This window comes from Myodes glareolus, chromosome 4 (assembly GCF_982192425.1).
Source record: "Myodes glareolus chromosome 4, mMyoGla1.1, whole genome shotgun sequence".
In the NCBI taxonomy this organism is placed as follows: Eukaryota; Metazoa; Chordata; class Mammalia; order Rodentia; family Cricetidae; genus Myodes; species Myodes glareolus.
In genome coordinates, this window is record NC_142029.1 from 90,499,295 (window position 1) to 90,514,818 (window position 15,524).

Sequence of the window (15,524 nt, forward strand, 5' to 3'; positions counted from 1 at the left end):
ACATTGGATCCCCTGAGGCTGTAGTTACAGAAGAATGTGAGCCACTCAACCTAGGTTCTGTAAGAACAGGGTGTGCATTTAATCAGTAAGCCATTACTTCTACCCCCTATTGCTTTTCTATTTAATGTTTTGTTTATTTCAGTTCAAATCTCTAATCTTATCTTCCTTTTGTTGGCCTGGGTTTCAGTTGTTTTTGTTTTTCTCGCTTCTTAAGGTAAAACATAAGGTTATTTATCTGAAATATTTCTTCTTTGATCAAAAACCTAAAGTTAAGGACTAAAAGAATCTAGAACAACTCTAGTAAAGAACGTTAATAAAGACACTGAAATTGTGAAAAGGAAGCAAATTGGAATTCACAAGCTAACTGCTGGCAGGTCGTGCATAGCTATCTGGTGTGCCCCCGCCTTTCTACTGAAAGTAAAGAGCATCTCATTTCTCCTTAGCTAGGACCACCCTTAGAAACTGTTCTCAGGAGACATACAGGTTTATTGTATAGATACATTCTATTGAAAAATTCAGATAATTTCATTTAATCCTTATGCTATCGCAGAAACAGTAAATAAATCATTGGGTTTTTCAGGTTTGGAATCCAGATCTAGCTCCTCAAACACCTCGCTGCCATTCATACCCTCTCCAGTCCTCAGCACAGAGGAAGTATTCTGTGGGAGTGTGGAGATGACAGGCAATTTGGGGGTCCTGACAGTCTGAGACCTGGCTGACCTCATGACAGAAGAAAGTACATGTGAATAATCTCCAGAGACACGTGTGTGTGTGGTTTTTTTGATTAGTACATATTATATAAATGTTTTCTGCCCCCGCCCCGTATCATCCATGAAGGTAGAAACTTAGTTTTGTTGGGTTTTGTTGGTTTTGTTCTTTGGGTTTTTTTCTCTTCCTTGTCACACAAAGGTATGTTCTTTGCTTCCCTGAGGTAATGACATAGGCTGTTCTCATCTGACCACTACTTCAAACGCTGAGGAAGAAGTTGTTCTTTCCCCCTCTGGGTCATCAGTAGATATCCCGTGGGCATTGGGCACATTCCAGAAAACTGAGGCATTGCAACGGAACAACAGCCGAGGCTCTTTCTCTTTGTTCCTCGATCACTCGGGCAATCTGTTCACACTGAGATCTCATTCCTCCAAATCTACCCTTCACCGCCAGCCTCACTGACCTATCCAGCAAGGTCACTATGTGAAGACATTTCCACCACCAGTGGAACGATGGATTTTTGTATACCTTATGAAGAATTAAATTATTTTTATTGTACATCTGTGTATGTACACAATGTGTGTGTGTGTGTGTGTGTGTGTGTGTCCGAGCATGTGTGTGTGCACATGTGTGCACATGCTACAGCACGTAGAGGTCAGGGGACAACTTTGTGCGGTCAATTCTCTCCCCTCCTTCCATTTCCACCTTTATAGGAGTCCCAGAGGTTGAACCCATGCCACAAGGCTCTTAGGGGAAGTCCCTTTACCCACTGAGCCATCTCACCAACCCTAGAACTATTTAATAACAAACAAACAAGAGCAATAAAAACAATCGTTCATCCATGAAAGAATGGTTAATGAAAAAATGTAGTAAGAAACCAATAAAATTTTACTCAACTGTAAGGGAAAACAAAATTATGAAACTTGTAGGTAAATAGATGGAACTGGAAATTTTCTCCTGAGCAAACAACACAAGCCTGAAAGACAGACCTGCAAGCTTCCTCTCATGTGCGGATTCTAGCTTCCAGTCTTTAGACTTCTGAGTTTAACCCGGAAAACCTGTAGAAGGCAGGAAACGGGCCTGCAGTTGAGAACACATACTGCTTTCGGAAAGGACCTGAATTTGCCTCCTAGTTCCCACGTCAAGCAGCTTACAACCACCTATGCAACCCAAGCACCAGGAAATTTGAAACCCTCTGGTAACCTCCACAGGCACCTGTACTCACATACACACACATATGCATAATTGAAAACAAAATAAATATTTTTAAAGAGTCTGAGAAACTAGTAAAGGATTCTGAGAGTGAAGGACGCCACAAGGGAGACGGCACGGCAGAGAATAGGTGATGTGAAGGCAGAGCGCGGGGAATGTTGGCAAGAGGAGAATGTTAACCAGCATGAGAGTAGAGAAATGAGGAAGGGAGAAATCAAAAGGGGGAGTTAATCAAAATGATGTGTGCCTTGAAAAGCCATATGGAAGCTTGATACTTTGCAAGAAGACTAAAAAATATGAGAGTTAAGAATATGATGATCCAGTTCTTACCCCTAAACACATAGTATAGTCAATGGAATCATGATCTCAGGGTGGAAGTAGATACCTGTGACAAGCCAGCAAAAGACAGCCTCTGTCACCAACCAATCACAGATCAGGGAGTAGTCCATGCAGGCCTACCCTTCCAAGCTGAGCTGTGGACTTCCAATGGGCTCTGAGGGAAGAACAAGTGTTGTCTTCAAGTTCTGAGCCCAGTGGTGACCACCATGTTCCAGTGGATAGTTCCAGACTAGCAAAAACACAAATGTCCCTGGATGAATGAAGAGGGACACAAAACAAAGTCAAAAGACACAAAAGTGGGAAAGGGATTTGTAGAAAGGAAGGTGGGAATGGGGTCATGGGAGGAAAAGAGGGGTAAGGGTGACAGTAATAAGAATATACTATAGTTAGACAGTGGTGGCATGTGCTTTTAATATCAGCACTTGGGAGGCAGAGGCAGGCAGATCTCTGTGAGTTCAAGGCTAGACTGATCAACAAGGCAAATTCCAGGACAGCCAAGCTGTTATACAGAAAATCCCTGTCTCAAGAGAAGGAAAGAAAGAGAGAGAGAGAGAGAGAGAGAGAGAGAGAGAGAGAGAGAGAAAGGAAAGAAGGAAGGAAGGAAGGAATGTGCTACATATATATGTATGAAAATACATACATATATACATACATATAAATGCATATTTGCCAAAGAACAAATTTAATAAAAGATTTTAATTTGGCAATTCTACTATTTTACTTATTTACTTCCTTTTTACATTTATTTATTTATTCTGTTGGGAAGAGGAAAGCATTGTGTACTCCTGCACATTTGTGCTAGGGACAGCTTGCAGGAGCCAGTTCTACATGTCCTTCATGTGGATTCTGAGGCTGGAACTCAGGTCGTCAGGCTTGGTAGCAAGCACCTTGCTCACTAAACCTTGAGCCCTTGGATCCTTCTTTTAAATATGTATGAGATATGCCAAGAATAGATGGACACATTTGTTTCTTTCCACAGTGTGAGAATTTACTGACTTATTGTTATAAATTCAAAGACTACTTCTGATTTCATGGCTTTGGTTCACCAAGGACTCCTGACTTCACTCAGCTATGCTCAATAACATTTTCTTTTATTCTAATCTTAATCACTAACATTAACTATCAGATCATGCATTATAACTCATTCTTTTCCTCCCTCCCTTCTTCCTCTTCCTCTTCCTCTTCTTCTTCTTCTTCTTTTTCCTCCTCCTCCTCCTTCTCCTTTTCTCTCTCTCTCTTTCTCTCTCTCTCTCTCTCTCTCTCTCTCTCTCTCTCTCTGTTACCTATCTCCCTCCCTTCCTCCCTTCCTCTCTCTTTATTTCTTTGTGCGTATGTGGTATTACCTCCCTCCCTTCCACTCCCCCTCTCTCTTTTGTGTGTGGGTGCACGCCCCCGCATGTGTGTGAGTGTGTGTGTGTGTGTGTGTGTGTGTGTTTTGCAGAATGGCTGTAAAAGGGTTAGAAACTCTTAAAGGATCAGATGGGTTGCAATGAACACAGAAGCAAAGAGCTGAGGCACACCAAAGCAAATGTCTCTGCAGAAGACCAGATAAAGAATTATACTGACCAGGCATGGTAGCACATGTCTGTGCACAGAAGTGTTTAACACATGAACAGTAAATGATGACACTTTAAAAGGATAGAGGTACTCTCAGGAAAGCAGGCACTTGGTGTATATCAGAAATCCTGAGAGTCAGAATAAATCAAGTCTAGAACTTTCCTAGCCAGTCTCTTTTCCCCAAAGTTGCAAAGAAAAGAAATTAGAGTGGTCGATTTTTCTAGGACCAGGGTATTATACCTTTCATTGACTTCCTGAGTGTCCCACCCCCAACTCCTACTGAAGCAGCCCAACCTCACCAGTGTATAAATAGTGACGCTTCCTGCCCTAACATGAACCTTTCTGCCTCCAAAATGGACAAGCCTCACTTAACAGGATGTCTCGTCTTACTCTGCTATTTGAAGGGTGAGTCCTGAGAATCACCAGTTGGTGAGATAAGTCCAGGATCCGGCAATGGGTGAGATGTCCCATGATGCAGGCCAGCCGTGGTAAGCCAGCAGAAAGAGCAGTCCCTGTGTTCTGTGCCTTCCACTCACCCTGCATTAGGTCACTGGGACCATAACCAAAGCCCTGTTGCTCACAGGAGGAAGTAGATGATTTACTAACAGTTTGAGAGATTCCCGGAAGCTGTGAAATGGGGGTTGGAAAGTAGACTCTCTTCAGAGAGTATAATTTTTATCTTTTTGGTTTTTCCAACAGTTTTCTCTGCGTCATTTCCACGTGAGATAGACAAATGTGAGTAGAAAAATGGATGTGAAGATGAATAAGAAGAAAGAATCCAGGAGGAGTAAAGTGGGGTGGGCACTGAGGGCTCAAAGTAAACCACAAATAGACATAATTTCCACACTCAGTAGCCTCTTCTGGCAGGATACAGCCAGGGTGGAAGCTGTCTTTAGGGTTCACAAAGAACCAGACAGCAGCTGACAAGGCTAGGGGCAAGGACAGGGGACCAGAGAAATGGAATGTGAAGTTTGCAGAAACCAGGTGGCCCAATCTAAGGTAGCAACCTCCTGAATTTCAGAGGTCTGTTCCCATTGTTCGATCTTAAGTGAGAGTACCATGGAGGTTCAACAGAAGGAAGAAAATGAGATAGAAACCATGTGTATTTATCCCCTTCCTCCTGGTCTGTGCAACATCCCTTAGGGGTGGGAAGAAGAATCTGAGGTGACCTAAGAAATGAAGAGGATAAAAGAAAAAGTGGTAAAATATGGCATAATCAGCGTTGGGCTAATAGAAAAAAAAACTCTCAAAATCCAAGCTAGAAGACAGAATAAGCCCTGGGGGAGAGGGAAAGCAAGCAGCGTAAATCTCAGACAGAAGTGCCAACTCGCTCTCTTTGTCCCACCTGAACAGCAGAAGATAAAGTACTCTTTCATGAAAATAACAACGGTGAGTACAAAAGAACCCTAGCCTGACCGCCTTGGCACTATGCTTCGTTTTCCTTCTGCTTCCCCCCTCTATCCCCACCGTTTTCCACGCTGGAGCTTCTGAGACCATGAACTCCAGGCCCGCTTTTGGTTTCTCCCATTCTAAAAGAAGCACATAACCACACTTGGATGGGGTTTGGGGCCCGGGACACGGTGACAAAGTCTTCCAGGGCTAAGCATGCTTCACACTTGAAATGGGGGGCGGGGGGGGAGACTCTTTCATGGTAGTATCATCGCTCGTGTCTCTCTTCAAGTTGTGGAAATTGTGCAGTGTAGGATGTGCCACCTCCAGTTCCCCGGGGAAAAGTGCTCCAGAGGAAGAGGAATATGCACCGCAACAGCAGAAGAGGCCTGTATGGTGGGAAAGATGTACAAAAGTATGTGGTGTGGTAAGGAGGAAAAGATGGGGAAGAGGAAGCAGGATGTGTGGGCCTCGGGGATGAACACGGGAACTTCCGGTTACTACAGACAGCCTCACTTCTAAGGTAGCTCGCAGTATCACTCCCGTGATTCACCATAATGGTGGAGAAGTGGAAGTGACTGCTGAAGCTAAGGTAAAACTCAAGGCTACAGAAAGAGGCCTGAAGAGATGGGGGTGGGCAGAATGCAGGAGAGAAAGGACATAATACTCACCCTCAGGAGAGCAGCCAGTTGGTAATGAAAGCAGCCCTCTGTGTACCTGCCCAGGCTTTCTCAAGAAAGGGCTCCAAGCTATGGAAACAAAGGGGCCAGTGTCAGCAATATGCCCAGGTTGCATCTCCTTCTGAATAAGCTTAGACAGCGTTTTTCTAGTTTCGTACCCTCAATGATACTCAAGTCTTGAGATTCTCTGTAGAAACCTCCCACATAGTTAACCCCTTCTCTCATGACCTTCCTACCGCCAATGAAGTCTTAAAACTGCACCACTATTTCTTTTCTTCTGGGTAGCCACCAACTTCCAACACCTTCCAGTCTCTCCTGTCTGGATAATGGATCATGAACACTGCATGGTGATGCTCAGACGCCAGTGTGGGTTGGACGGAGGTTGGTTTTACAGAAGCATCTGTTGGGCTTGCTGATCTGTTCTTCCTTCTTCTGCAGGGGACGGTACCATCTGGTTAAACTTCAAGGGCTGCTTAAAGAACTGTGCCAATGTGAAAAACATAAGGTGGGGCCCCTATCTGGTAAACTTCAGGTGCTGCCGGGGCTATGACATGTGCAATGAAGCATTTTAGACGTGCTTCAACATCCGGGTGACTGGAGGGCTTCTCCACAAGGACTTCCTGTGGATAGCACTACATAGAAGGACTGCAAGCACGTGACTCTGCCGCCTACGTGTAAGAGGAAACGCACCCTTTCTCTAAAGAGCCTTTCCATTCCGAAATCAATAAAAAGTGAATAAATACAACCTTATTATAGAGATCAGCATGTGTTTGAGTTGTTAGTAAACCCATTGGATGACCAAGTACTCAGGACAAAAGAAATAACTAAAATGCAAAAGATGCTCCTTCTTTTCCTTTCTTCTATCCTATTACATATTTTTTTTAAAAAAATTGTATTACCATGTAAAATTGTTATGCACAATAATTGGCTTTGATGTGACATTTACATACATGTGTTTACATACATGTATTCCAATCAAACTCACCCTGTTACTCTCCCTTGTCCTCCACTCCACCCATCACCTTCTCAACTAACCCACCACTTCGACTTTCACTTTTTGGGTGTGTGCAGTTCGGTAAGTTTAATTACTGTTTAGTTAGGGTTTCTATTGCTGTGAAGAGACACCATGACCACCACAACTCTTAAAAAGAAAACATTAAATTGAGGGTGGTCACTTACATTTTCAGAGGTTCTGTCTATTGTGATCATGAAGGAGGAGAGCATGGTAGCATGCAGGCAGATGTGGTGCTGGAGCTGAGAATGCTACGTCTTGACTCAGACGCAACAGGAAGTTGACTGACTGTCACACAAGGAACGCTTAAGAAAAAGAGTCCTCAAAGCCCACCCCCAGAGTGACACACTTCCTCCCACAAGGCCACGCCTACTCCAACAAAGTCACACCTCCTAATAGTGTCTCTCCCTTCGAGATTATGGGGGCCAAACACAATCAAACTACCACAAAGAGGAGCATCTTTGAAAGGTTCTTTCCAGGCATGAAGAAAGCATCTCTCCTTTTCCCAATAGCCACTAAGCTATGACTCCCCCAGAGGAATGGGGCCTCATGAGCCTCTCCCCAGGTAAACAGTGCCATCCCCAGAAAACAGCATTTCATAGCACTCCACCCCACCTTGAGCTCTTCCGTTCTTCCCAATCTCTCTCTGCCACGCTCCCTGAGCCTTGGAAGTAGTGATACATGTCTACTGTGGTTCTCCTATGACAAGGTAGGAATCTCAGCGGCTACCACTCCCTGCTGTAAAAAGCGAACAGCAGCACTGATCTCTCTGGAGACAAACTCAGTTATTTAGAAAGAGAGCGGACAGGTTTGTTTACCATGTTTGTTCATGTTGGTTTACCAGACCAGCCATTGTAACTTCCTTGTTAGGTCCTATAACCTTCCCCTTTGTGGGTGAATGTTTTATTAATTCTTTCTCTTGTTTTCCTCCCTGCCTTTCATTCCACTTCTGTTAAAGCATGTACCACTGGCTTTCTGAGAAAGAATGTGCTTGGTGGAAACAGCCAGTGATTGAACTTTTGCAGAATTTTGTTCGTTGATGCTTCTGCCAGGCTGAGGGAAAGGTTAGGGTGCGGAAAGGAACCTGTGCTAGAGATCCAAAGAGAGAAGGCTACTGTGCCATCTGTCTTTAAGGAGATAGATTGGAGACACGGGATTGTGGGAGGAGTCCGTGGGATTCTGGAGAAAGATCACAGGCAGGGAAGAGCTGCAGGGTTGCCTCTAAGGAGCTGGGACCAGCAAGCATGAAGGCCACTGCTGTAGACACTGAGCGCTGTGAGGGCAAGGACGCTCTCTGAATCTGGTTGATAGATGACCATGGCTACATGAAGCTCCCAATCACTTCCATCTGTCACACACTCAGGCTTTCCGTGCTGTGTAATCCTAGCATACTGTGGGAAACGGGATAAAATGAATGTGATGTGGGATTGTGTTGTAGAGAGAACTCCATTCCAAACTCTCCCTTAATCTGTTTAACAAACATTTATTCAAATCATACCACATTCCAGGTACTGCTAGGCTCTGGGATAGGACAGCTATGATCTCTGTCCTCATAAGGCTTAGTCTAGTAGGAGATCTGTACACGGATGAGTAATAATGAGATAAATAATCCCTGTGAGAGAGCCATCGGCGTAATATTCCACACCTCCTCTCTCGTTCCCTCTTCACAGGATGCAAGAAGTATGTCACCGGTAACTTCTTTCGGATCAGACAGGAAAATGAAATAGCATCAATCATTTTAACAAAAACTTTGAAATAGTTTTTATGCAGGCATTGAAGGACAAAAAAAACCAAAATGAGTTATTGATTTAATATATAAAACCTGTAGGAATCATCTAAATGCATGAGCCTCTGAGAACACAGTGGGAAAATTGTCACTAGACTTTAGCAAGCTAGAAGAGGAACCCTCTGAAACTGAGACTCAGACATTTGAGATTGAGTTACTCACTTGTGGACACCTCAGCTTCTCCGATGAAATCAAGTATGACATCTCAAGTCTGTAATCTCAGCACTGCGGAGACTGAGGCAGAAATGGACTGCCACAAGTTCAAGAGCAGTATGGGCTACATCTTGAGTTCGAGGACAGTCTGTGCTACACATAGAGTTCTGGACAAGACTGGGCTAGAGACTCAGATCCTGTTTACAACAATAAAATAAATTTAAGGATGTTATCTGTGGGATAAAATGTATACGTCAAGGGAAGGAACACTGTTAAATGATGATTCTCTCTTAGAAAGCAGTATGAAGCTGGTTCCTGGAAGTGCGGTGGGAGTAAGGCATAAAACGGAATCCTTGCAAGTTGGCATCATGTAGCAGAATGTAGAACATGTGCCTAAAGCAGAGAGAGAGCAATTTTTCCATTTTATTAAAAATAGAGTCTTTTCTCATACACTATATCCTGATTACATTTTCCCTCCTTCTTCTCCTCCCAGTTCCTTTCCATCTCCACTCCCATCTGGATCCACTCCCTTTATCTTTCTCTTTAGAAAAGAACAGGCTTCTAAGAACAACAGTAAAACATAACAAAATAAAATAAAATAATAAAACAAAAATCACATCAAAGTTGGAAACGGCAAACCAACAGAAGGAAAAGAATCCCAAGAGAAGGCACAAGAACCAGAGACCAACTTGCTCACACATTCAGAAGTCCCACAAAAGACAAAAGTACTAAACTGAAAGCTAATACACACACACACACACACACACACACACACACACACACACACACCACAGAGGACCTGGTGCAGACTTGTACAGACCCCAATGTTGCTGCTTCAGTCCCTGTGAGTTCATATGAGCTTTGCTCAATTGTTTTAGAGGGCCTCATTCTCCTGGTGTCCTCCATTCCCTCTGCCTCCTCTTCCTCAGGGCACCCTGATCTCTGAGGAAGAGATTTGATGGAGACATTGCATTTAGACCTATGCCTTCTAAGGTGTCTCTCTCTGCATAATGTCTGGCTCTGGGTCTCTGTATTTGTTCCCTGTGCTATAGGAGGAAGTGAGAGATGATAATTTAATAACAGCAGAGTCACCTCGCTGGCTATTCAGAATCTGTATACTCTGTTCTATATGTATTTGGACTCTGTTTACCAAGAAAGATAACTTCATGGATTTTGCCTAACAATGTTCATTTATTCTCCACATAAATACTTTCTTACCCCTCGCCAAAATAAGAGGAGAGAGTTTCAAATTTATCTTGATCGTGGAGTAAGAGCCCAGATATTCATTTCTGTGCAATGATAAGCATTTCTCAACCCATTCACTTCCACTTGTCAACCAACAGCAATTCTTACATGAAACAATAAAGAGATGGAAAGAAGGGAGAGATTAAGACACACAGAGTTGTGCACAGCTGCCCAGGGTTTGTTTGAACAGACCAGTGATATCTGTAAGATCCAAACCTTTGTTTTGTCCCCCCTCAATAAAACATTCTGGATCTTTTGTCTACCTGAAGGGATGACATGGATCTTCCTTCCTGATGCATTCAACTATTCAGTAGCTTTACTGTTTCCATTTCCAAAGTTTTATGAATATTTGAACTAGCACTTCTATATGCCAGGCAAAGTCATTCCCACCTCACTGTGCCGCCACAGCCCACTGTCCTGTGACATCTGCAATAATTTTCCTAATCAAGAAGACTTCCATTACTTTTTCTGTTTAAAATTATCCATTTTTATTTTATGTATCTGAGAGTTTGCCTACATATATGAATGGGAACTGTGTGTGTGTGTGTCTGGTATCCTTGGAGGCCAAAAAAGTATTGACTTCCCTGGATCCGGAGTTACAGATTGTTGTAAGTCACATGTAGATGTTGGGAATTAAATCCAGGTTCTTTGCAAGAACAGCACACACTCTTAACCTCTGAAGCATCTCTTTAGTCCCCCTCCCCATGCTTTCTTAAGCATTATTTCTTCTTGGATATTATGGTTTGGCATGCTTTGGTTCCAAAGGCTGTTGTATTTTTCTGTCCTTACTTGGTGTGTTTCCAGAGTTCACTGTTTTTATTCCAAGAGACAAGGTCTCAAGCATATTCAGACTGACCTGGAATCTGAGGTAGTACTCCTGCTCAACATCTGAGCATTGAAATTACATTCTTGTGCCACCACATCTTGCCTGGATTTCACTTCTTGTTTGTAATCCAGTCACAGTTGTTCACAGTCACGTTCTCTTTGGCCTTTCATCCAGGTTCCTTCTTTCTCCGCACCTGATTCATGACTCCACTTCATATTTTGCTGAAACCCCAGAAGAGTACAGCTATAATAGGGCCCATTCTGCAACCCACAGTGTGACTGAGAAGATTTGGAAAACCCTCTGCTGGGCTCCGTTGCCCAGATGGATCTAAGGGAGCACTGCAGTATTAGCCAGAGCAATCCAGTCACATCATCTTGACTTGTTATGTCCTTCACAACATTTTCCTGAAATGGGATGGATGATTGGTTCTCTCCAGTAACTGGGTCCATTGAACAGCCAGTGGAGTTCCTGGACTTGGAAGCTGACTGAATCTGGCAGGAGCTGATGCTCGCTTGCTTTAGTTAATGTGGAAGGTGGAGGAAGGATGAAGACTTTCCAGAACGAACTATGAAAACTTTCCCCCCACCACCCATCACCAAGTTCTGACACCCAGTGTGACTGAATGTGCGCACTTAACACTTCCATTCTTACTGTTGCGGTAGCACAAGGAGCCCTAGTTCATTAGAGTATACACTTCAAATCCTCAGAAACATTTCTTTGTGAACAAGTAAAAATGCTAAGAACACAATAATTTGTTCTCACTTCTAAATCTTGATTCCTGGGCCTGTGTTTCCTGTTCAGTTGTAAAGCAGAGTCATATATTAACCTATCTTAGAGTCTATGTTACATCCCATTTGATAGGCAATCACTGTAATGCTTGATTCCAAATCATAGTTTAACTGAGATTTTATTGACACATGCCCCCATCTCTTAGGTTAACAGCTCGAGACAATGAGATACATGGGAGATCAGTACTCTTCACAGCCATGAGCCCACTACTGCATCATCTTTGTAAAAAAAAAAAAAAAGGGTTCTTTTCTTGTGAAAGGTGCTGTGTGAACTGTCATGGCAAAGACTGGGGCTTTTCCTAGCCTGCAATAATGGCATTGGAAGCACCACTGTTACCAGGAGCAGTTGGATCTAAAATGTGTGCGTGTTCCAGTACAAATAACTTCTACCCATGAGGGTCAGGCTTTACCTGCAGCCAGAGTGTTAGCAAATGATCCTGAATTATCTTAAAGCTACAAATGAAACAAATAACCAATTGTTATGTCAGCATTTTTTTCTTCATTGCTGTCTTTTAGGAATACTTTTTTATCAGCATTTAATTCTTCAGTCATGATTGACAGAATATTTGTAAATTCTAATTCCCTCCTTATCAAATCAGTTGGCTATGAAAATCAACAAACAGAGGGTGTGCACACGTACAGTAAGAAGGGAAGTAAAGAACAGAGCCATCTGGGTGTTCATGTCATGAACTGTGCATTGGTGACCCACTTGAATCTGATAACCTACTGGTCATTTTCCTGTAAGAATTATTACTTCACACACCCAGTATTACGGCTCAATGACCCGAAAAAACCTGCACACCCATGGTATCATGCCCACCTAAATAATTCACAATTAGAGGAACGAAGTCAGTGGGAGATTAAATTTTAGTTGCCAAAGTCATAAATGCAGGAAACCCCAGGTGTTTGATTCGCATACAGGTCATGCTACAAACAGCTAGAAATAAATACATCTGTAAATAGTGTAGAAAATATAAGAAATAAAGAAAAGGCGGTGCAGAGTGGGTCATGGGAAAGCTCTTCATAAAGAAGTTGCATTTGAACTTAGAACTGTAAGCTGGCCTGCTAGGTCAGGATGAGGGGCAGGGGAGGAGATGGAGTCATGTATAAGGATTGTGCCTCCTCCCCTGATAAGGAGAGTGTGTGGCTCAGCTGAGCCGAGTTCCTCTCAGGACGTTCTAGTTTCTGTCTTGTTTCTGAACTCAGTGATTTGTTTTCTCCTAGCACTTAAGAAATTACTGTGGCCCTTGGGGTTTTAGGTAGTTCTGCCCTAGGTTGAGAATTTGGCCTTCTGTTTAGAGGTGAAGTAAGCTTTTCTTCTTCTCAGAGACTCATGAAATAGGAGAGGACACTGGCAGGTCCTTGTGAGATGGAGACAGAGCATGGTTTCTGTCCCTCCCTGTCCAAGTCAACCCTGGAGAAACTCTGAAGCTGAGCAACTCTGAATCAACTCACCCTCGACTACAGAGATTGCTGCCGTGTCTTTGAAACCACACGTCTGAGCTAGCATTTGTTCTTCTCATGCAGCGCTGAGAACCACGTCATTTCCTGAGGCATTGTTGCCAGTCTCTTGGTTAAGGGTTTTCTTGGCGTGCTGTTCTGCTCCCCTGATCGTAGTGTCCTAGGTAGATGCTCTTTCTCGCCGCACTTAGATAAAGGTATTTGGTTGTCCTCAGTTGTTAGCCTCCACACTTTTCTGTGGATACCCAGGCCCAATTCAGGCGTGCACTTTCCTGACTCAAGTCCACGAGAATGGACGACTGTCCTAAGGGTTTAAACAGACAGATACAAGGAGACCTGCTCACTTACCAAAGAGTAAATGGCTACTTTATTAAACTCAAGTCGGGTATTTATACCAGTAGGCAAGAGGGTTCAAAAGGGCACAGCCCCCTCCCATCAGGAGCAGTGGTAGAGATGACAGGTGCCCTGCGCCTCAGGCAAAATCAGCTCGGGGAGCCTGGCGGGGCAGGCATATAGGGCCTGCAGCTGGAACCTTCTTTACAGGTGGAATTACCATAACAAAAGAGAGCCAAGTTCTTTCTAAACTATACCCTCAAGCCAGTGCTAGTGCAGAATATCCAGGGAGCCAAAGGTCAAACGGCCCTGCGAATCGCCACGAAGAAACGGAGGAAAGACCTGTGTACCTACACTCAGTGTTAGCAAGATACTTGTATGTTTTCCTTTCTTTGCTTACCCATTCCCTTTGAGGCAGGGTCTCTCTATGTAGCCTAGCCTGGCCTTGGGCTTTTGATCATCCTGCCCCAGCCTCCAGAGTGTTGAAATTATGGGTGAGTCACCACTCCAGCCTGGATGTTTTATCTTATTTATGTATTACCCAGAAACTTTCTGTTCTAAGGTCATATGCATATTGCCTGAAGAAGTGGAAGCAGGCATAGCCTGTGGCATTAGAGAAAAGCCATTTAAATTCTGCTCTTGTCTGTCTCCCACGCTTCACCAAGACTTAACTACTTTGATACCTTGGATGAGAAAATTGGCATCATCCATACTAGATTTTTAATGTGAAGCTACAGAGAAATATTATGAGTCAAGACATCCCTCATTTGCCCATCGCTCACCACTAGTAGCTATAGATTACATTTTAGGGACTCTGAGTCACCCCAGTATGACTTTTCTTTAAGGTGTCTACCTTATTACTATGATAAAATCAGGATTCACTAAAGGATCAGAACTGATAGAATGAATATATACATATAGTCAAACATGTGTACACACATGGATGCCCAAATCCAGCTTTTTAAAAGATTTATTTATTTACTTATTTATTTATTATGTGTGCAATATTCTGCTCACATGTATGTCTGCACACCAGAAGAGAACAATAACTCTCACCATATTGTTGCTGAGAATAAACTCAGGACCTCTGGGAGAGCAGAGCCATCTCTCCAGCCCCAAATCCAGCTTCCTTACGCCTTTTTTATATTAAAATATGTCTATATAGCTTGTCATCTTTGCATTTATTTTCCCTCTCTAATTTTTTCCACAAATTAAGCTTCTGAATGTGAGATTCATATATATATGAATATATATATTGATGTTATATATTATATATTGATATATATGTGAATCTATATTAAATATATATGCATATCCTAATTTTGTTATTTTAAATATATTTTCATATTCATACATGTATATGATGTATTTAGATTAAATCCTCTCCATTCCTTCACCTACCCTTATCCCCCAATACTTTCTCCCCTAACTTCGTGTGCTCTCTCTTTTCATTAACACCCTCTGAAGCTATTTAGTGCTACCTGAATGTTCGTGGGTATGGGATCATCTACTAGGTCATGGATCACCTTTCAGGACCTGTATGCCTAAAGAAAACTGACAAACACTCCCCAAGCAGCTATCAATAGGCAATAGCCCCTCAGACTCTGGTGGGGTATCTTGAGCTTCTGACCCACCCATGCTGGGATTTTGACTGATTTGATCTTAAATCTATAAATCTTTTTAACTGATAACTTAGTTAGAAAAGCTTTCCTCAACCATTAGATATGTAGACACCTTAAAAATACTGGTATCTAATAGTGAAGACAGAATGAGAATGGATTCTACAGATCTTGGATTAAACTTAGCTCCACCTTTAACTATTTGTAGTAGACTGTATTTTCCAAAAATTGTTGTTAGCATACCTCCCATATCACAAGCTTTTCTAGACCTTCCTACCCTCTAGTGGAGGCAGGGAATCAGTGTAGTGCTGCAAACATGACCCCCAAGGCTGGAGCAAAAATCAGGATACAATCTCCAGTTTCTGGTTTTCTTTTGTCTTTGGTCTTCCTCTGAGACCTTGGTCATCAAGGAGAAG

The 15,524-nt window shown here is 42.9% G+C and overlaps 1 protein-coding gene across 1 annotated transcript; it reads left to right on the forward strand.

Annotated features, from left to right (window-relative positions):
* Positions 1-3,956: 3,956 nt before the first annotated feature.
* On the forward strand, positions 3,957-6,630 carry Pate1 (prostate and testis expressed 1). Its single transcript, XM_085688559.1, has 5 exons — positions 3,957-4,221; positions 4,516-4,551; positions 5,170-5,205; positions 5,498-5,620; positions 6,324-6,630. Exons 1-5 carry the CDS (start codon positions 4,149-4,151, stop codon positions 6,455-6,457), a joined length of 402 nt encoding a protein of 133 aa, XP_085544685.1. The 5' UTR covers positions 3,957-4,148; the 3' UTR covers positions 6,458-6,630.
* The last annotated feature ends 8,894 nt before the right edge of the window (positions 6,631-15,524 follow it).

Bases quoted from the DNA above. Each gene is read 5' to 3' on its own strand.
- Pate1 (XM_085688559.1), top strand. From the start codon at position 4,149: ATGAACCTTTCTGCCTCCAAAATGGACAAGCCTCACTTAACAGGATGT. The intron at 4,222-4,515 runs GTGAGTCCTGAG...TTTTTCCAACAG, and splicing joins CTTACTCTGCTATTTGAAGG to TTTTCTCTGCGTCATTTCCA. The intron at 5,621-6,323 runs GTATGTGGTGTG...CTTCTTCTGCAG, and splicing joins GGTGGGAAAGATGTACAAAA to GGGACGGTACCATCTGGTTA.